The sequence below is a fragment of the Salvelinus namaycush genome, chromosome 39 (assembly GCF_016432855.1).
Source record: "Salvelinus namaycush isolate Seneca chromosome 39, SaNama_1.0, whole genome shotgun sequence".
Lineage (NCBI taxonomy): Eukaryota > Metazoa > Chordata > Actinopteri > Salmoniformes > Salmonidae > Salvelinus > Salvelinus namaycush.
In genome coordinates, this window is record NC_052345.1 from 13,503,336 (window position 1) to 13,526,073 (window position 22,738).

General features: G+C 45.2%; 1 protein-coding gene, 1 long non-coding RNA gene and 1 pseudogene across 2 annotated transcripts; 2 read left to right on the forward strand and 1 right to left on the reverse strand.

Moving 5' to 3' along the window:
• Nucleotides 1-1,413: 1,413 nt before the first annotated feature.
• Nucleotides 1,414-3,351, forward strand: LOC120032694. Its single transcript, XM_038978888.1, has 5 exons — nt 1,414-1,613; nt 1,718-1,771; nt 1,879-2,756; nt 2,850-2,958; nt 3,221-3,351. The coding sequence occupies exons 2-5, from the start codon at nt 1,759-1,761 to the stop codon at nt 3,349-3,351; spliced, it is 1,131 nt and encodes a 376-aa protein (XP_038834816.1). The 5' UTR covers nt 1,414-1,613; nt 1,718-1,758.
• Nucleotides 3,352-4,320: 969 nt separating this feature from the next.
• Nucleotides 4,321-9,760, reverse strand: LOC120032391 (annotated as a pseudogene).
• A 5,370-nt stretch (nt 9,761-15,130) lies between these two features.
• Nucleotides 15,131-15,526, forward strand: LOC120032377. The gene is made up of 3 exons (XR_005473818.1): nt 15,131-15,224; nt 15,329-15,382; nt 15,490-15,526. It is a non-coding gene; the product is annotated as an uncharacterized LOC120032377 (long non-coding RNA).
• Nucleotides 15,527-22,738: the final 7,212 nt, after the last annotated feature.

The following is a 22,738-nucleotide window of genomic DNA, read 5'->3' on the forward strand; positions in this document are numbered from 1 at the left end:
AAAACCTCACTGAACCAAGGTGAATTGGGTTACATTGCATTTTTTTTTTTAGATATCGTATGTGATCAGAAACAATGCATTCATTTCCCGGAGTGGTCGCTCTGTGCTTTTGTAGTTGACGTAATAGAAGCCTGTGACGTAAACGAACTCAAGAAAACGTTCAGTGCGCTACTTTTGGCTCAGTTGAGTTGATGCTTTGCAAAGGACAGTCATCCTCATGTTCAAATAAATCACTTTGAGTGGACAAAGGAAAAATTATGTGTGAGTACAGCAAAATTGGCCAAGATGTTGTAAAAAAAAAAAGTGAAATGTATTTTAAAATGTATGTTTATAAAAAAATGTCAGGTCCAATCTGAAGGGTGACTGAAAGCACAATGGATAGAAATCATAAACCGTTGAGAATAAATCTTCTAAAAGTAAGTCTCACAAGTGATAAAAAAATGTTTGTTCATTCTGGGGCTAACTCTCTTGATATGTAATGAGGCTATCTTCTTGGTAGTATAACCTATATCCTGTAAAAACAGATTGATATGATTTATAGTTGGAAAAGTGGGCATAATTAATTGAGGGCTAAGATTAAATGTATTTCCTTATGTTCATTTACCCCAGGCTGGGACCCTCCAAGCTAGTGCTGGAGAGCACGTGCTCCAGACAGATGTCCATTCCGCTGGCCATGATGGACTAAGCCTGCCAGCCCTGGTAGACTGCCCCCAGGACAGCCCTCGAAAGGTAAGAAACAGTTTTTAGTTCTGTTGCAAAACGTCTGGTTGTAACGGAGGCCAGTTGGTTGCAATCTAATAATATGACGGGTTGAAAACCAGTTTAAAACGAGATAATAACGCCATTACGACACATGGACCACCTACCAGTTAGAACTAAGAGTTTTGGAATTCAGATTTTAATTCTGATTGTAATTCTAAGGTTATGATTTATAGTTGGAAAAGTGGGCATAATAATGGAGGGCTTAAGTTAAATGTATTTCCTTATGTTCCTATACCCCAGTCTGGGACCCTCCAAGCTAGTGCTGGAGAGCAAGTGTTCCAGACAGATGTCCATTCCGCTGGCCACGATGGACTAAGCCTGCCAGCCCTGGTAGACTGCCCTCGGGACAGCCCTCGAAAGGTAAGAAACAGCTTTTAGTTCTGTTGCAAAACGTCTGGTTGTAACGGAGGCCAGTTGGTTGCAATCTTGTAATATGACGTGTTGAAAACCAGTTTAAAACGAGATAATAACGCCATTAAGACACATGGACCACCTACCAGTTAGAACTAATAGTATTGGAATTCAGATTTTAATTCTGATTGTAATTCTAAGGTTAACCCTTATGTGTGACATGTCACTCAGTACCATCATGCCTATGGTGAAAAATTTGGTTTCTATGGTGATATGATTTCCCCACTGTTGTTATTTGTCTCAGAACCTTGTGCCAAAGCCCCCGCAAGGCCCCGGGCCCAGCCGAGAGGCCAATATAGCAAAGGCAGAAAAGAAGGCCAGAGAGGCTATCAAGGCTAGAAGGGCTAGGGAGGCTAAGGCAGGGGTGAAAAAACTAAGCCGCCAAGTAGTTGGTGTGTTGGCACTGCCTCAAACTCTTCTATCTCGAACAACCAGTTACAGTGAGTATTGATCTCCACTTCCAAAATACTTGGATTTATTGATAGAATTCTAAAACAATATATGGTGGAAGGATCAACTAATGTCTATGATCCTCTTTCTGTAGGTGTCCTGCCAGCTATCAAGAAGGGCACTAAAGTTACTAAAATGGAGACAACAGGTGGGTGTTGGTGACACAGTGTTTGTTCCTGATTATACAACTTCAATAGAATCATTTCCGTGGTTACTAGCTTGTTCGGTGGTAATTCTGACTGTCTTCTGTTTCAGAACCCCTATGTCCCTTGACACCTGATGGGGAGATAATGATGACGACCACCCATGCAGCACGGGCAGCTCCTTCCCAGACCCTGGAAGAAGAGGTGGGGGGAGCTGAGGTCTCCGAGATGAGTGACAGCTCCCTGATGCCCACCAAGAACAGGCAGGACTCCCTGGAGAAGATTCCCTCCCTCCTACCAGGCAAGGAGGACATCCTCCTTCGCAGCACTCCCTGTGCCACCGTCATGAGCCCCCAGACTCTGAAGTTTATTCTCCATGGCATCATGTGCCAACTGGAGGCCTCAGAGTCCCCCCAGACAAGGAGGGCCAATGACCCCTTCAGGCTGATGAAGGATCTCTTTGTGGAGGTCCAGCATGCCCTGAAGAATGCTGACATCTCTGTCGTCTTTGGCCTGGAGGAGAGCATCCAATTCAGTGGGCAGGATGCGGTGAAGGCCATCGTGAAGACTGCGGCTAAAAGATTGTCCCTGCGTTCGGACTCCAACCGGGCTCAACTGCGTGCCGCACGCTCTGGTAGCGAGGGAGCCATCGGGTGCATGGCGGACACCATCACACAAGTCATAGATGACTATTCCGAGAACTGGAGTTCCGACGGCCATTTTGGAGCCAGGAGGAGCCGTGCTAGTGGGAGATCACACTCCTCAACCTCCTCAAGGAGTGACGTCACCCTCACCGAGGAGCTCCTGGCTTGGAGGGAAACCCTAGAAGAGGACCTAGAGGAGATGGCTGATGACAGCACTGGTTTGGAAAAGACCAGTGTAAGCTCAGCCATCTCTGAGAAGTCCCAGGTAATTAGCTACCTTTCTGAAAGCACCAAGCCCATCAGCAGCGCCCTCTCCACAGACCTCAAGGACATCACCTCCACACAGGTGAGACAGCCAAGAACCAGTAGATCGTTTAGTTATTTGGGCTGTTTGATTGTGAGGCATCGACTCATTTCTGTTTCTCTCTCTACTAAGAAGAAAGAGAAGGAAGAGGCTACGAAGAAAGAAGTGAGGAAGTCAGGAAAGAAGAAGCGAGGAAATAACAAGGACCAGAAGAAGAACAAGGTGTCTCCTCTTGGCAATGATAGTAAGTCCTCATTTGTCAGTCAGCATGTGCATCTGTCTTCAGCACACTATTGTAATGTAAGGACGGGAGACTATGATGAAGTTATCAGGGTCTTATTCATTAGCCACTAAATGGAAGACAACGGACTAAAACAGGGAGGAACTTTCTTGAACTTGCCAATAACAAATGCTTGTTTTTGTTTTCCGTTTCAAAATATTTTGCTACTGTGTACCCTAATGAACACGACCCTGATTTCATGCCCTGTTCTCTGTCACCTGTTCAGGTATTGTATCTGCAGATGAGCCTAAGAAAAAACAGGCTCTCCTCCCGCGGATCACAGCCGCCCTGGCAAAACTATTTTGCTTCCCCTGCAAGTGCCATCACACAAACCGAAACAGGCAAAAGCCTACGTAATTACATCCTCAGCCAGTTCTTTGTATCCTATACAACGCAGGTTATTTGTCCTTCAGATGTATTCTTTTTGCTAGTGAAGGCATGCTAAGGTTAACCCCAGAGGGAGGTTTCATATGGCGTTAATATAGAGCTGAATGAACACACAATCAACTGGTGACACAATGTTTCGATCAGTGCCCCAGAAAAGGGGATCTGGTTGGTTCATCTACTTTGGAAAAGTGAGGCTTAAACCAATCCCATGGACATCCCGTGTATCGTTTATGTGTATATTTTCTGTTAATGCCTAGGCAAATGCAAGGGCATCCGGGGTTATGTAAGTATACATAGTTTAATCTGTTTGTAGTCCATTTGAGGTTAACGCAGCAGTGCTGGTGATCCTTTTAATCTGTATCTTATTGAATCACAGACCTGATCAGGGTCAAATCGGCCTAGCCCCCCTCCGACAATACACTCACTACCATTGCAGAATAAATGATTAGTCACATCGCAATTCCTTTGGAGGGAGGATGGTGGAAATGTGTATTTTAAAGCCATGTTCCCCTTGGTATTCATGGAAACGTGATTATCAGGAGGGCGCTTATAGCTAAACTAGGAATTCAGGAAGCAATTCTTGTTCTAAATGTGGTTGCGTTTAGGGAACTTGGGTATTCTGAGGGAGCTTCACCGGATGACATGATATTCTAATTAGCCCAAATGTGTCTGGTCTTCATTCAAGCTTACCGTCAAAGCAACTTATTCATTAGATTCATCTCGATTCTAGATAACATCTGCTGTACAGGGCCATGGACCGATATAATGAATGTATATGAACTCAGCAAAAAAAGAAACGTCCCTTTTTCAGGACCCTGTCTTTCAAAGATAATTCGTAAAAATCCAAATACCTTCACAGATCTTCATTGTAAAGGGTTTAAACACTGTTTTCCATGCTTGTTCAATGAACCATAAACAATTAATGAGCATGAACCTGTGGAACGGTCTTTAAGACACTAACAGCTTACAGACGATAGGCAATTAAGGTCACAGTTATGAAAACCTAGGATGCTAAAGAGGCCTGCCGATTGCCTCTTCAAAGTGCAATTTAGGGAGATGGGTTAATCTGTGTGTTTGTGTGTGTGTGTGTAAAACTGCTACTTTAAGTTTCAGAACATGTACATAACCACGAGTTATGAGAACCCCTTCCAACGTACATCCTGCATGAACTTGCGACAGACAGGGCGGATCTCTTTGCTTAGGGTGGCGCTGAACATCATGCACTGCTTCTCGTGGGGTGTGAGCCTGAAGATGTCCTGAACATCACGCCTCATGTCTGAGGGAGAGACGATAGGAAAATATGGCCGTCACAAAAAAAGTCAACCCACTCAGCCTGAAATCCGAGGACTACATAAAATGTAAATACTTTCCTATGTTTTGGCTAAATCCTTACTTAAGTCACACCCTCTATCACATTCTGTTCCAAGATCCACTACTACTTAGTATGACAGTGTATTAGAAGTGCATTCTAAGTGGTATGCTAGTAGGTACATTGGAACACATGTTTTCAATTGACCATTCATCTGTGACATTTCAACTTACTCCTTACTCCCGTCACTCACATCTGGCATCAGCCCCCCTGTCCTACTCACCCAGCTGCTCCAGCATCTTGTCACACTCGTCCAGGACAAAGTGCCTCACGTTCTTCAGGTTGAGGGTCTTGTTGCGGATGAGGGCCAGGATGCGGCCGGGTGTTCCCACCACAATGTGGGGGCAATTCTTCTTCAGCACGTCCTCGTCCTTCTTGATGGACAGGCCCCCGAAGAACACGGCTGCCTTGACGGTGGGCATGTACTTGGAGAAGCGCTCATACTCTTTGCTGATCTGGAAGGCCAGCTCTCGTGTGTGGCACATCACCAGCACAGACACCTGGTAGACAGAGAGAGAGGTAGGGGAGGATGTTTAATACAGAGCTCTCTGGACAGCAGAGAAACAAAAAGCACACAAGATTATCCAATAGGATAGAAAAGCTGTGTAAACAGTGAGATTAAAAGGAGAACAAATTCAGACTGCAATTGGCCCAGCGTCATTAGGGTTAAACCGGGGTAGGCCGTCATTGTAAATAAGAATTTGTTCTTAACTGACTTGCCTAGTCCAAATAAAAGGTTAAATAAAGTTGGAGATTAGAAGTAAACACTTTCTTATGCAAGTATCCCCAGTTTCAGATTAAGCCTATTCCTAAACTACAAAGCACTCAATGGATTCTCCATTGAAAGCTATTTTTAGTGCAGGAGGTCTAGGCTTCAATGTAACAGCAATTCAGTTGCTGCTTCCACAATGTAGAGATTAATTTCATTATTCAACCACTCACCTGCCCGTCCACAGGCTCAATCTGCTGCAGGGTGGCCAGTACAAACACAGCCGTCTTGCCCATACCAGACTTGGCCTGGCACAGGATGTCCATGCCCAGGATGGCCTGTGGGATGCACTCGTGTTGGACTGAAAGACAGAAACGTAACTAGGGAAGTTAGTTAAGAACAAATTCTTATTTACAATGACGGCCTACCAAAAGGCCTCCTGCGGGGATTGGGATTACATTTTATTTTTTTAAATAGGACAATACACACATCACTACATAAAGAGAGACCTAAGACAAGAACATAGCAAGGCATCAACACAAGACAACACAGCATGGTAGCAGCACAAACCATGGTACAAACATTGGGCACAGACAACAGCACAAAGGGCAAGAAGGTAGAGACAACAATACATCACACTGACAGTTGTGGCTGCTTTGTAAGAGTGTCCATGATTGAGTCTTTGAATGAAGAGATTGAGATAAAACTGTACAGTTTGAGTGTTTGTTGCAGCTCGTTCCAGTCACTAGCTGCAGAAAACTGAAGAGAGGAGCGACCCAGGGATGCGTGCGCTTTGGGGACCTTTAACAGAATGTGACTGGCAGAACAGGTGTTGCATGTGGAGGATGAGGGCTGCAGTAGATATCTCAGATAGGGGAGGGGGGGGTGAGGCCTAGAGGGTTTTATAAATAAGCATCAACCAGTGGGTCTTGCGACAGGTATACAGAGGTGACCAGTTTAAGTATGATGTGATGCTTGAAGGGGCATACATGTATAACTCATAGTCCGAGTCCCAAATAACAACATATATATAGTGGATTACTTTCGACCAGGGCCCAGACACACACAGCACTAGTTTTGAACAAAGCCCTATCGGCCCAGCTCAATAATGGTACACTATATCAGGAATAGGGTGCCATTTGACATACACAGAATGGACAAAGTCAAACACAGTCCTTGGTTGAAGGTGGGCAGTGCCTGTGAGGCTCACCTTCAGAGGGATGTTCAAAGCCAGTCGACAATGGCGCGGAGCAGCTCTGGTTTGAGCAGGAAGTCTCGGAAGCCAGAGCTGTGGATGGAGACGTAAGAGCCCTTTACCTCCTTCTTGCCCGCAGGTGTGGCGGTCTCCAAGGCAACCTGAGGCTCCTCATCCTCTTCATAGTCCAACAGCTCGTTGTCAACGTCGTTCTCTGCCATTCTAGAGAAGGGGTACTTGCATTAGTTGAAGCTAGGAAAGACTGGAGACTAGTTTGGGAGGGGGGGGGGGGCTGTATCAACAATACAGTAAATTCAGAAGGTTAATTGAAATGCCAATTCAATAATCTATGTAAAATTCCTCACCATCTAACCTTAGTTATATTAAATGAGGATTCCAATTCAGTCTAAGACAGGATTCCAATCCCGTCTAACACAGGATTCCAATCCCGTCTAACACAGGATTTTCCCATATTCGGTCCTTGGGCCTCCAAGGGGTGCACGTCCCCCGTCGAGTTTGGGAAACACTCGTCGTGTATTCCTACATAACATTAGCTATGTAATATTCATATGCGTAAACATACTGAATTGTAATTGGATGCATTTTACCGCCATATCATACTGTGCTATGATTGGTTAAGACCACCCAAATGGTTAGGTGATGGTCGTTTTGATCCTGGTTGGCGATACGTTAACATGCCAGTTATAGTTAGCTAATAAAGAGCTACGTTAAGAAATATCCTGTAGTACTGCATTTTATTATTTTGTACAAAGCGTGCAAAACAAGACATGGTGTCAGAGTAAAAGGTCTTAAAAGATGGATTTTTCTGGAGTTCCTTCACCTCGAATGGACTGGGAGTCTACAAACTTACCTGATGCATGGCGTAAGTTCAAACAGCATGTGGCGCTGATGTTCACGGGTCCTCTGAGGGACAAAGGAGAAGAGTTAACCTGTCTAGGACTGGGGTGCCGCTAGCGGCACCCCCCCCCCCCCACTGAAAAGCCAGGGCGCGAAATTCAAAAAAAATATTTTTTTTAAATATTTAACTTTCACACATTAACAAGTCCAATACAGCTAATGAAAGATACAGATCGTGTGAATCCAGCCAACATGTCCGATTTTTAAAATGTTTTACAGGGAAGACACAATATGTAAATCTATTAGGTAAACACCTTAGCAAAAGAGACCATTTTTTCTTTGTCCACCAACACCACTAGCTATCACCAATTCGGCTAAACTAAGATATTGATAGCCACTAACCAAGAAAAGACCTCCTCAGATGACAGTCTGATAACATATTTATGGTATAGGATAGGTTTTGTTAGAAAAATGTGAATATTTCAGGTAGATATCATAGTTTACAATTGCACCCACCGTCACAAATCGACTAGAATAAATAGATAGAGCAACGTGTCTTACCTAATTACTAATCATAAAACATTTCGTAAAAATACACAGCATACACTAATCGAAAGACACAGATCCTGTGAATACAGACAATATTTCAGATTTTCTAAGTGTCTTACAGCGAAAACACAATAAATCGTTATATTAGCATACCACATATGCAAACGTTACCCCAGCATTGATTCTAGCCAAAGAGCGCGATAACGTCAACATCGCCAAAAGATATTAATTTTTTCACTAACCTTCTCAGAATTCTTCAGATGACACTCCTGTAACATCATATTGCAACATACATATACAGTTTGTTCGAAAATGTGGATATTTAGCCACCAAAATCGTGGTTATACAATGAGAAAAGTAGCCGAGCTGGTCAGAAAATGCCGTGCGCCATATTAGACAGTGATCTAGTCGTATACATAAATACTCATAAACGTGACTAAAAAATATAGGGTGGACAGCGATTGATAGACAATTTAATTCTTAATACAATCGCGGAATTACATTTTTTAAATTATCCTTACTTTTCAATACAGTTTGCGCCAAGCGAAGCTACGTCAAAAAAGATGGCGTCCTAAGCCACTAACATTTTTCGACAGAAACACGATTTATCATAATAAATTGTTCCTACTTTGAGCTGTTCTTCCATCAGAATCTTGGGCAAAGAATCCTTTCTTGGGTCTAATCGTCTTTTGGTCGAAAGCTGTCCTCTTGCCATGCAGAAATGCACATTGCGTTCGGCATGAACTGGAACGGTGCCCAGAGATTCACAGTGGCTCAGAAATAAATGTCCCAAAATCGCACTAAACGGATATAAATTGCTATAAAACGCTTTAAATTAACTACCTTATGATGTTTTTAACTCCTATAACGAGTAAAAATATGACCGGAGAAATATAACAGGCTACACTAATGCTTGGAAAAACAGTAGGTCGGTATCCTCCGCGCGCATGACGCACCTAGAAAAGAGGTCCTACCTACAGGATTTTTTCATTTATAGTGGCTGTGATTGGGCAATCGATACCGTTCAAAGCGTCATCACGTAAAGGCATCCAGGGGAAGACGTAAGCAGTGTCCGTATACTCATAGGAATAACAGTGGCCTTAAAACTGACTCCAGAACAGGGGCCAAAATGTGTGAAATCTGACTCCATGTCAGGGAAATTGCTGTAGAATGAGTTCTGTTCCACTTAGAGACAAAATTTCAACGGCTATAGAAACTATAGACTGTTTTCTATCCAATAATAATAATAATATGCATATTGTACGATCAAGAAGTTTGTAGGAAGCCGTTTCAAAAATTACACGATTTCCATAAATAGTGACAACAGCACCCCCTAGCCTTAACAGGTTTTTAAAGTGCAGCTCCTCTGGATCGGTGAAAAAGGGAGAGATATTTACAACACATGGACACTTACCGAGGCTGAATCAAAGGTACTGAAAACATACCACGATCGTTTTGAAGCATATGTTGTGCCGAAGACCAATACGATATTCGCTAGGTACAAATTCCATGAGAAAGTACAGGGAGCTAGCGAGTCTTTTGAACAGTTTGTGACAGAGCTGCGTCTGCTTGTGAAAGACTGATGATGCAAACAAGGATGAGATGGTCAGGGACCGTATTGTATTTGGAATACACTCACCGCGAGTGAGAGAGAAACTTTTGAATGTTGGGTCTGAGGTAACGCTGGACAAAGCTATCGACATAGCCAGATCTCACGAGCTAGCGCAGGCTCAGATGAAAACCATTTCGCGCGGCAGCAAGAGCGCATCACGTGAACAAGCAGTGCACGCAGTCAGGCAGACATCAAAGCACACCTCCGGTGCGCAGAGAGCGCGTTTTAGAACAGAGCGAAACATAACTCCAAAACAGAGCGACACACACTCAAAACGCCCCAAAACATGTGGATATTGTGGATACAAAGTGCATGGCGAACAAGGAAATTGCCCAGCTAAAGGCAAACAGTGTACTAAATGTGGAAAATGGAATCACTTTGCAAAAGTGTGCAGAGCTTACCGTGGAAAAACAGTACACACTATGAGTGAAGATGAAATGTCAATCAAATCAAACTGTTTATTGATTCAGTGACACAGAAATGTCAAATATCAGAGACAGAGCAAGCCTTTGCTGACATTGAGATAGGAACACAAGGCACAAAGCTAAAGTTCAAACTGGACACTGGTGCACAAGTAAACATTATTCCTCTGAATAAGTACCGCAGCTTGACATCTGAGTGCGAGCTACAGTCCACCACGCGCAGACTGACTGGTTATGGTGGTGAACAGCTCCCAGTAAAAGGCACATGCACTTTCAAATGCAAATACAAGGAAAGTGACATGATGTTAAACTTTTATGTTGTTGACACTAGTGCACCTGCCGTGCTAGGTCTTAAAGCATGTTTACTAGAGCACCTGCAGTGCTAGGTCTTAAAGCATGTTTAGACATGGACCTCATCAAGCTAGTTTTATCAGTGACAGCACCAGTAGAGACAGACAATGTACTGGAGGAGTTTGCTGATGTTTTTACAGGAATAGGATTATTCCCAGGAGAATGTACCATTCACCTTGACCCAGACGCAACCCCTGTGGTCTACCCACCGAGAAAGATTCCCCTTGCTCTCCGTGCCCGTCTGAAGAAAGAGTTGGAGAGCATGGAGCAATCTGACATAGTCACCAAGGTTACAGAACCGACTGACTGGGTAAACGCCTTAGTGGTGGTGGAGAAACCACGCACAGGCAAGCTCAGAGTATGTCTCGACCCAAGAGATTTGAACAAGGCTATCAAACGCACCCATTATCCTTTACCGACGCTAGATGGCATCACACACAAGCTAGCGGGAGCACGCTACTTCAGTGTCATGGACGCTAGATCAGGCTACTGGGCTATCAAGGTCACAGAAGAGTCATCTAAGCTCACAACATTCAACACACCGTTTGGACGCTACAGGTTCCGTCGCCTGCCTTTTGGGATTATCTCAGCCCAAGACGAGTTTCAGTGAAAGATCGACGAAGTGTACGAAGGCCTCGACGGATTTGTGGCAATTGTGGACGACATCCTTGTCTATGGTCGAACCAAAGAGGAGCACGACCGAAACCTCCGCGCGATGCTGCAAAGGTCCCGCGAGAGAGGAGTCCGGCTCAACCCCGAGAAGAGCACAGTCGGCGCTACAGAGGTCAGCTACTTCGGACATCTTCTTACAGCGACTGGAATCAAGCCAGATCCACAGAAGATCTTAGCCATAAAAGAAATGGAGCCACCAAAGAACCGTGCAGAGCTGGAAACAGTGCTTGGCATGGTCAACTACTTAGCCAAGTTCGCACCCAGCCTCTCCAATGCTAATGCACCCCTGCGTCAACTGCTAAAGCAGTCCAGTGAGTTTCTCTGGGACAAGCAACACGACATTGCTTTCCAGAATGTGAAAGACTTGATCACGAGAGAACCAGGACCAATCCTTGCCTACTACGACCCCGACAAAGAGCTCAGACTCCAAGTGGACGCGTCGAAGTATGGACTAGGTGCAGTGCTACTGCAAGAAGGAAAGCCCATCGGCTACGCTTCCAAATCTCTCACAGACTGTGAAATCAACTACGCTCAAATTGAAAAGGAGCTCTACGCCATTCTGTTCGGATGTAAACGTTTCCATCAGTACATATATGGACGACAAGTCATTGTGGAATCCGACCACAAGCCCCTTGAGTCAATCATGAGGAAACCACTAGCCGCAGCCCCGCCAAGGCTACAGAGAATGATCCTTCAACTACAAAAATACGAGTTCACAATCACTCACCGTCCAGGCAAAGACATCCCTGTCGCAGACACACTCTCCAGGAAGTTTCTTACCTATAAGGACAGCAGCCTCAGTGAAGGCATGGACATGCAAGTGCACACTGTGTACAGCAACTTACCAGTTAGTGACACAAAACTGAAGGAGATCCAAGCAGAAACAGAAAAGGACTCACAACTCGCACAGCTGAGGAAAGTCATACAGGATGGATGGCCTGAGGAGAGGAGAAAATGCCCTCAGAGTGTCTCAGAATTCTGGAACCATCGTGATGAACTATCACAGATCAACGGAATAATTTTCAAAGGAGAGAAAATCATTATTCCTACCAGTCTCAGAGAAGAGATTTTGACAAAGATCCATGCTGGACACATGGGCATGGAAAAGTGCAAACAGAGAGCACGGGACATTTTGTTTTGGCCCGGAATGTGCAAACAAATAGAGGACATTGTTGGTAAATGCGCCATATGTCTTGAACGACGCCCCTCAAACACCAAAGAGCCAATGTTACCTCACTGTATTCCAGACCGACCCTGGCAGGTCGTGGCAACCGATCTGTTTACCTGGAACAACGAGGACTACATCGTAACAGTGGACTACTACAGCAGATACTTCGAACTCGACAAGCTTCACAGCACCACATCTGCAGCTGTGATACACAAGCTGAAAGCAGCCTTTGCCAGGCATGGCATTGTAGAGACTTTAATATCTGACAATGGGCCCTGTTACAAATCAAATGAGTTTGAATCCTTCACAAAAGCATGGGAGTTTACACATGTCACCACAAGCCCGCATTACCCTCAAAGTAATGGCTTTGCTGAAAAATCTGTGCAGATTGCTAAATCACTCATGGATAAAGCAAAAGCAGACAAGAGAGACCCCTACCTCAGTCTCCTTGAATACCGCAACACTCCAGTTGACAACTTCAAATCACCAGCCCAGCTGTTGATGAGCCACAGACTTCGCTCAATTCTTCCCAGCACCAACCAGCAGCTACAACCTGAGGTCGTCAGCTACAAGGAAATGCATGAAAAACGTGCACAGAGACAACAACAAAAGCGATACTACGACAGGTCAGCTGACACTGAACGTTCATATCACGTCCGCACCGCAGAAGGAGCGGTGTACCGCCGCAATCGTCGTCACCTACTGAACACAAAAGAACAACACACTGATGAGATGAACTGTTCCCCTGAAAGAGAACGTGATGGACTAAACACACACACAGCACAACATACACCATACTTACCTGCAACACCACAAGAACTGTTGACTGACACAGAAGCATGCTCAGCATCATATCGCACAAGGTCAGGAAGAGAGGTCAAGCCCAGAGCTTTCCTAGACCTGTGAAATGTCAAAGGGTGTAGGCGGATCGCTGCCCTAAAAGAGTTCCAGACTGTAAACTTGTTATTGAAAGTTCACTTGCAATGCTTTGGTATTGTATTTGTTTGAAATGTTAAGATGTTATTTCTTCTATGATTGGTTAAGACCACCCAAATGGTTAGGTGATGGTCGTTTTGATCCTGGTTGGCGATACGTTAACATGCCAGTTATAGCTAGCTAATAAAGAGCTACGTTAAGAAATATCCTGTAGTACTGCATTTTATTATTTTGTACAAAGCGTGCAAAACAAGACAAGCTAGGTAACGGCTAGGCTGTTAATAATGCTAGTAGCAGGCCGCACTCACACCGCCAAAGTTGGACAGAACGCAAAATGGGAAGCGAATACATTTGGCACATAATCATTACAATTTACCTAGCTAGAAACAAGGATTGGACCAGCGACCACCCAGTAACTCAGTTTACAGTAGTTAGCCAGTTGCCCGATTCAATCAAGTTGAACAAGGAATCATGCCTCACTCTCCGCACAAACAATGGCAGCCGCCTCCTCTCATTCAAACTTTGTGACAGCAAAGTGCTATAAAGGGAAATAGGTTCCAAATGCAAGGTGAATATTCAGAAATAACGTTGGCTCAAATGAATAATGAGCAAGACATTTCTAGGGCCTAACTTGACCTAAAATGTAATTATCGGAACCAACCTGCTTTTAGTTCTGTTGCAAAACGTCTGGTTGTAACGGAGGCCAGTTGGTTGCAATCTAGTAATATGACGGGTTGAAAACCAGTTTAAAATTAGATAATAACGCCATTTAGACACATGGACCACCTACCAGTTAGAACTGATAGTATTGGAATTCAGATTTTAATTCTGATTGTAATTCTAAGGTTATGATTTATAGTTGGAAAAGTGGGCATAATAATGGAAGGCTAAAGTTAAATGTATTTCCTTATGTTCCTATACCCCAGGCTGGGACGCTCCAAGCGAGTGCTGGAGAGCACATGCTCCAGACAGATGTCCATTCTGCTGGCCATGATGGACTAAGCCTGCCAGCCCTGGTATACTGCCCCCAGGACAGGCCTCGAAAGGTAAGAAACAGCTTTTAGTTCTGTTGCAAAACGTCTGGTTGTAACGGAGGCCAGTTGGTTGCAATCTAGTAATATGACGGGTTGAAAACCAGTTTACAACGCGATAATAACGCCATTAAGACACATGGACCACCTACTAGTTAGAACTAATAGTATTGGAATTCAGATTTTAATTCGGATTGTAATTCTAAGGTTAACCCTTATGTGACATGTCACTCAGTACCATCATGCCTATGGTGAAAAATGTGGTTTCTATGGTGATATGATTTCCCCACTGTAACGCTCGTCTTCCTCCTCGTCTGAAGAGGAGCAAGGATCGGACCAAAACGCAGCGTGGGTTGAATACATAATAATTGTAATAATAATAACGAAGACGAAAATACACCTGAACAAACTACAAAATAATAAACGACGTTAACAGACCTGAACTTGAGAACACATAAAACAATGAACGCACGAACAGGAACAAACGAACGAACGAAACGAAACAGTACCGTGTGGTGAACAAACACAGACACAGCAACAATCACCCACACCCAAACAGTGAGAACAGCCTACCTTAATATGGTTCTCAATCAGAGGAAACGTAAAACACCTGCCCCTGATTGAGAACCATATCAGGCTAATTGAAAATGAACCCAACATAGAAACACATAACATAGAATGCCCACCCCAACTCACGCCCTGACCATACTAAACAACGACAAAACAAAGGAAATAAGGTCAGGAACGTGACACCCACTGTTGTTATTTGTCTCAGAACTTTGTGCCGAAGCCCCCGCAAGGCCCCGGGCCCAGCCGAGAGGCCAATATAGCAAAGGCAGAAAAGAAGGCCAGAGAGGCTATCAAGGCTAAAAGGGCTAGGGAGGCTAAGGCAGGGGTGAAAAAACTAAGCCGCCAAGTAGTTGGTGTGTTGGCACTGCCTCAAACTCTTCTATCTCGAACAACCAGTTACAGTGAGTATTGATCTCCACTTCCAAAATACTTGGATTTATTGATAGAATTCTAAAACGATATATGGTGGAAGGATCAACTAATGTCTATGATCCTCTTTCTGTAGGTGTCCTGCCAGCTATCAAGAAGGGCACTAAAGTTACTAAAATGGAGACAACAGGTGGGTGTTGGTGACACAGTGTTTGTTCCTGATTATACAACTTCAATAGAATCGTTTCCGTGGTTACTAGCTTGTTGGGTGGTAATTCTGACTGTCTTCTGTTTCAGAACCCCTATGTCCCTTGACACCTGATGGGGAGATAATGATCTCTTCTTCATCTGTTGTTGACCTCCTGACCCCAACGAGTGATGTCACGTCCGAGGCTAAGAGCGATGATGCCTCCCGTCCAATTGGACCTGAGGTGTTCTCTCTAACAAACTTCCTGAAGTCTCACCCGTGAGTCCTGCTGTGAACCTCATTATGTGCAGAAAAAATATAATCTATGTAAGCACTAGTTTAAGTTGCCAATAATTCCTGGTGTTTGTTTGTTTGTTTTCCAGTAAGAGAAAGCTTATCAGGAAATTCCTCAAACAAATAGTAAGTCCCCCATTTCTTCTGCTTTCAAAGGTGGAGTGATCATGTGAAAAAACTATCTTGTTACATAAAAACTACTAGCTGTCAGTTTGTTGTTTTCTGTTTCTCTTTCTAAGAACGTGACAATAGGTGACCTGGACGAGATCATCGAGTGGGTGGTGTGTGTCTCCAATGAGGTGTTCCTCCCAGTGATGGTTCTGATCAGGACCTCCAGTCCAGAGTCGTCAAACCCGTCGCGCTGGGGGTCAGGTGAGCTCCAGATCATCTCCAGGGAGTTCCACCAGCGGAGTTCTGAGCTGAAGGGAAGGCTCCTGGGTGGGCAGCCGCCCACTCCCCCTTCTGAGACCGACAAGGAGCTTCAGGGCATAGCAGATCTGTCTGTGAGTAACATCCTGAAAAGGGCCCAGGAGGACCTCTTCTTTTCTGGTGAGGATGACCTGGAGAACACCCATCCAGACATCACTCTGACCGAAGAGAGGCTCTCCAGCATCTTCTCCGAGTTGTTCAGGGACGCCTGTGAGAGTGCCCAGGAGGCCGCCAGGCGGATCCACCACATGAGGTCTGGAAGAGGCAACAACAGCCGAAATGGGAGATGCCCTGGGTTATCACAGGGATCGAGCAGGTCCAACATGGCAGATTTGGGAGAACTGGGGTCAGTGAGGAGGCCCAAGGGAAGCAACGTCCATAAAGTCCTTAGCGAGGGGTCCCTCCCTGTCTTTGCCCTGCTTGGGGAGAGGCCAGGGGAAGTTGGGGAGACCAGCAGCCCTGCTGGGGAGATGGACGCGACCCAGAATGCCAGCACTCCCAGCATTCCCCGGTCTGGGCATGGCGGCAGAAGAAGTAGGCAGACCACCGCTCCCACCACCGGCCACAGAGAGGCAGGAGTCACAGGCAGTAACATCTTTGATGTTATTTATCATCTGACGCACTCTGACACTGACCGGGAACTCCACCAGGAGTTCAGCAGTGAGGATGATGTTTCACTGAATGACGTCATGGACATGAAGTTAACCCCACCAGTGGAGCCCCTGGGGCAGATCCTGTCCTCATGGAAGCTGGTCAACAGGATCTTCAGGGGGAAGGTCCACTACTTTGGGAAGGAGCTCATCTGCAAGGTGTATCAGATGCTTCTGGACACCGGTATGGGAAGGAGGCCAATGGCCCGCCAGAGCAGGTCCGAGCCCATCCTGAAAGACCTGGCTACCAACCGTAGGCTCTCCGATGAATTCTTCACAGACGTGCTGTACATGTTCATCCAACGGGCCATTAAGAATCTGCTGGAGAACTTCTTGGGTCTGCCGACCACCCCACCGGGTAGAGACATTATGTGGAATGACAACTTCAACTGGATGTATAGGGACGGCTGGGGGGAGACCCCCACATCCAGCGAGGACGAGTTGTGGGACAGCGACTCCACCTGGTCACGTGACCTTGGAGAGGAGGAGGGGGCAGAGTCCCGTGGAGAGGGGCAGCTTCCTGACCCTCCAGTCCTCCAGCTCCCTCTCCCTCTCCGATGACAACAAGGAGGCACTAGGTTAGTTATTATGTTGTTTTTACCGTATTTTGCACCCGCACATTCCCCTTCTTTCTTTTCCCTTATTGTCAGTAATGGTATTTTCATTTTCTCTCCCCTCTTTTTTTCTTATTTTTCTGTACAGTGTTTGGAGACATGTTATGTGTGAAGAATTACTTTAAATCAAATGTCAAACTCATTCTATAAAAGGCCGGGTTTCTGCAGGGTTTCATTCCACCCTTGATTGATGAATTAAGGTCACTAATTAGTAAGAAACTCCTCTAACCTGGTTGTCTAGGTCTTAAAACTAAAACCCGCAGACACTCAGCCCTCCATGGAATGAGTTTGACACCCCTGTATTAAATACATTTTGATTTGACTAGGGGCCGTCTGCCAGGTCCTGACCACCAGGGTGGGAGACATCCTGAACAGTACCTGCAACGACGATTACAAGGCCAGGCTCATCATCCAGAAAGGTACACTTATAACCTGTTTTGCCCATATGACCAGTAATAACCATGTAATAACTTGTGTAATAACCAGTGTATTACCATTATAGTAAATGTGCTAGATACTGCATAGTGTTATACATGGATGTGGCTTTGAACCAGTTCAGAATATGAGTGTGTTTTCTTAGGATTGGATTCCGGTGCCAGGGAAAGGTTCCCTGACTCTCCATTTTCCTCTTCACCCAAGGACGAAGAGGAGGTGGTTGTAAGTGACTATCTCATGACTCATGACTATCTCATACCCTAAACCCTCCACCTCAACCCAGGCAGCATGGGCAGCTCCTGCCCAGACTCTGGACGGTTTTCTGCCCAGACCCTGCCTGGATGAAGAAGAGGTAGTCCCCAGCACCTCCATGAAGGACGGCTCTGTGACGACCACCCATGCAGCACAGGCAGCTCCTTCCCAGACCCTGGAAGAAGAGGTGGGGGGAGCTGAGGTCTCCGAGATGAGTGACAGCTCCCTGATGCCCACCAAGAACAGGCAGGACTCCCTGGAGAAGATTCCCTCCCTCCTACCAGGCAAGGAGGACATCCTCCTTCGCAGCACTCCCTGTGCCACCGTCATGAGCCCCCAGACTCTGAAGTTTATTCTCCATGGCATCATGGCATCAGAGTCCCCCCAGACAAGGAGGGCCAATGACCCCTTCAGGCTGATGAAGGATCTCTTTGTGGAGGTCCAGCATGCCCTGAAGAATGCTGACATCTCTGTCGTCTTTGGCCTGGAGGAGAGCATCCAATTCAGTGGGGAGGATGCGGTGAAGGCCATCGTGAAGACTGCGGCTAAAAGATTGTCCCTGCGTTCGGACTCCAACCGGGCTCAACTGCGTGCCGCACGCTCTGGTAGCGAGGGAGCCATCGGGTGCATGGCGGACACCATCACACAAGTCATAGATGACTATTCCGAGAACTGGAGTTCCGACGGCCATTTTGGAGCCAGGAGGAGCCGTGCTAGTGGGAGATCACACTCCTCAACCTCCTCAAGGAGTGACGTCACCCTCACCGAGGAGCTCATGGCTTGGAGGGAAACCCTAGAAGAGGACCTAGAGGAGATGGCTGATGACAGCACTGGTTTGGAAAAGACCAGTGTAAGCTCAGCCATCTCTGAGAAGTCCCAGGTAATTAGCTACCTTTCTGAAAGCACCAAGCCCATCAGCAGCGTCCTCTCCACAGACCTCAAGGACATCACCTCCACACAGGTGAGACAGCCAAGAACCAGTAGATCGTTTAGTTATTTGGGCTGTTTGATTGTGAGGCATCGACTCATTTCTGTTTCTCTCTCTACTAAGAAGAAAGAGAAGGAAGAGGCTATGAAGAAAGAAGTGAGGAAGTCAGGAAAGAAGAAGCGAGGAAATAACAAGGACCAGAAGAAGAACAAGGTGTCTCCACTTGGCAATGATAGTAAGTCCTCATTTCTGTCAGTCAGCATGTGCATCTGTCTTCAGCACACTATTGTAATGTAAGGACGGGAGACTATGATGAAGTTATCAGGGTCTTATTCATTAGCCACTAAATGGAAGACAACGGACTAAAACAGGGAGGAACTTTCTTGAACTTGCCAATAACAAATGCTTGTTTTTGTTTTCCGTTTCAAAATATTTTGCTACTGTGTACCCTAATGAACACGACCCTAATTTCATGCCCTGTTCTCTGTCACCTGTTCAGGTATTGTGGCTGCAGATGAGCCTAAGAAAAAACAGGCTCTCCTCCCGCGGATCACAGCCGCCCTGGCAAAACTATTTTGCTTCCCCTGCAAAAAAAAATGCAAAAAGTAACTGTGCAGAAGACGAGTTTGGGAAAACCCTGCTGCCACCTCCCCCAACCCATTTTCTAAAAAAACCTCTCAAAGCCAACAGAAGAGGGAGGGAGACAACACCCCCTACTCACAACTCATTTTATTACACCCCATTTAATTCAATAAACACAACTTGCAGCTATTTTGATCTTCTTCTTGTTGAGTTTTTTATATAGACCCACCTGCATGCTATAGATTCTTAAAGTCAATTTGCAGTCTACTGTCTACTACAGTATCATTGTTATGAGTATGTTCACTGTGCCAGTCATTATAGCCAGTATAGGCTATAATAATGCCTTAACCTAATTGCAATTGACATAATAAGAGTTACATTTGAATAATTCCCTCATTTTATATATTTTTTTGAGGGAATAAATCTCTAATGCACTATAGAGTAAGCACGCCACTGTATGCAAGCCCCGCCTCCCCGCAGAATAAAGAATAGACATGAGTGGATCATTGCGGTGTCACTACAATGGGTACCTTAATTAAGCCAATTCATTGGCTTTAGACATGCCAATCATGCCTGTGTTGTAATCTGATTGGTGTGTGCACCACCTCATGGCAAATGGTGTAGAAACGCTGAAGCACGCCATTCTGTTTATGATTTCTGTTAATGATTGACGCTGCTGTTTAAAGCTATTTTATTGTCTGCTTTATTTGTATTATAACATAGTTGGGGAGGACAGGGGAGAAAGGGTGGACAGCTGCCTGTCTAGTATTTGTCGCCTGTAGCTAGTTATAGGTCTTCTTGAGGAAGCGCCGACAGACGGACAGCTGCGCGACTTCGCATTTTCTAATAAACAGCAGCACGAGCGATGGCTTCGGCGTCGCATTTCTTACTGTATTTTTCATAAGGTGGCGAAGTCGACATTGTGAAGGTTTTATTCTGTGCTAGTTTCGTGGTTGCCGGCATGACATAGCAGCTACGAGCAAGAGCCGCTTCGATTATGGGAACATTCAGGTGGGCATTGCTGTTTTATTTATAAATGTATGTACATTTTTTTTTACTGTTCTTGTTATAATTTCATGTGTCACATAAATATTTGTTATACATGTAGATGGATCGAGCGAAGTTTACGTTTCTGCTCCAAAACAAAGCACTGTGTATTTTTTTTTACATTGAGGAAGCCTTAATCTTCATCAGAGGTTACTCGGCGACAGCGGGGCTGATACTGCTTCATTTCTCTCTTGTCGAATTAATACAGTGGTCTTCATTTGCATATTTCCGGAAAGCGAATAGGCCCCTCAAATGGAAAGGCAAGCGAAAAAGAAAATAGCCGAAATAGGCTACAAACCCCGTAAATTTTCTGTAGCCTACAGTTTTACGCACAGAAATAAGAGGACACATTGTAGCCTCTTCGCTTGCGTGGCCTCCATTGATATATCGTTATACAATCGTTGCAATGTTTTGAATAGCCTTCTTCTGTCACATTGCACTGCAAGACATAGGATTGAACTGACATTTGAATTGGTGACAGATGCTGGAGCTGAAGCATCATCTGCAGCGCGAGAGCCTGTTGTACAGGTAGCAGCCATTGGCATAAGCATATTGGCCTGAAATCCGGGCTAAGTGCCATCACACAAACACAAACCGAAACAGGCAAAAGCCTACGTAATTACATCCTCAGCCAGTTCTTTGTAGCCTATACAACGCAGGTTATTTGTCCTTCAGATGTATTCTTTTTGCTAGTGAATGCGTGCTAAGGCCGTTAGAATATTGTAGTCAGAAATGGATGTCCCTTGGGATGGCTTTACTCCAAAAGATGAGAGCGAAAGATCTCAAACATTTTATTATGGAAGGGGTATTACGGCTAACTATTAAAAAAAAGTGAAGTATTCTGCCCCAGGCATCTGCATTCAGTCTTTTTGGGGACTACTTTTCAAGGAATAAATAACTTTGCATTTCAGACTAATTATGGTTAATATTATAAACGCTAGAATAGAACAGACTAGAGACATGCACCACCAAGTGAAAGCGCTGGGTAGATTTCACCAGCACAGGGTGTGTTGAGTGAGAAATCAAGTCATTGCTTTTAGCCTTATCTAGGAAATGCACTCACCATACAGAGAGTGAAACTATCTGATCTTCACACATCCTCATGACCTTGTTTTGAAATACCAGATTACCACACACACGGATGGGACATTTGAACATTACAGCTCAGTAAAAGTGACAGTTGGCATTTTCAACCAGCTGTGTTAACCTCACTTATTTCTCATCATCCCTGCTACTTGCTGTTGCTATGGCAATCCATACTAAGGTGAACTGTGAATGAATGGTAAACTAATATGCCTTTGTGATGTTGTCAGATGAAGTCTTTGTGTTTTACACCGGCTTGGCTGTGGTGTGTTTCTTCCGTACAAAACTGCTGAATGCCACAATAAGGACCGTAGTAGGAGGGAGGGATATCATAAACCTGTCCTTATGTCTGTGTCTGTCTGTCTCTGCATCTCTGAGGTTCTGTCTATCTGTTCGTCACACCGACTCTCTCACTGTGGTTGGTTGGTTGTAGCGATCAGCAGAGGCCTGCCCTGTGCTAAAGGTTCCACTCCATGATCCTGCTGTGCTGCTGACGCTGAGATACTGGGAGCAACTCCATGACCTGACATACCAAGTCTAAAACTCCAGTATCCTGCCCTACTGCAGCTACTACAAGCTCCCTTCTAGTCTGTTGTTCATATTATTTTGGAAGCACTTTACATTACAGCACGGAATAAAGCGGAAATAGAATGGTAACTAGTTACATTTACTCACAAAGCAAACCATTATTTGCCCGGATGCTGTTATTGTGAATTGGAAACGTCTAGGAGCAACAACGGCTCAGCCGTGAAGTGGTAGGCCACACAAGCTCACAGAACGGGACCGCCGAGTGTTGAAAAAAATAATCTGTCCTCAGTTGCAACACTCACTACCGAGTTCCCAACTGCCTCTGGAAGCGACGTCAGCATAATAACTGTTTGTCGGGAGCTTCATGAAGGGGGGTTTCCATGGCTGAGCAGCCGCACACAAGCCTAAGATCACCATGAGCAATGCCAAGCATTGGCTGGAGTGGCGTAAAGCTTGCCGCCATTGGACTCTGGAGCAGTGGAAACGCATTCTCTGGAGTGATGAATCACGCTTCACC

Coding starts and splice junctions, on each gene's coding strand:
- LOC120032694 (XM_038978888.1), top strand. Junction 2,757..2,849: donor AGGACATCACCTCCACACAG/GTGAGACAGCCA, acceptor TCTACTAAGAAG/AAAGAGAAGGAAGAGGCTAC. Junction 2,959..3,220: donor GTCTCCTCTTGGCAATGATA/GTAAGTCCTCAT, acceptor TCACCTGTTCAG/GTATTGTATCTGCAGATGAG.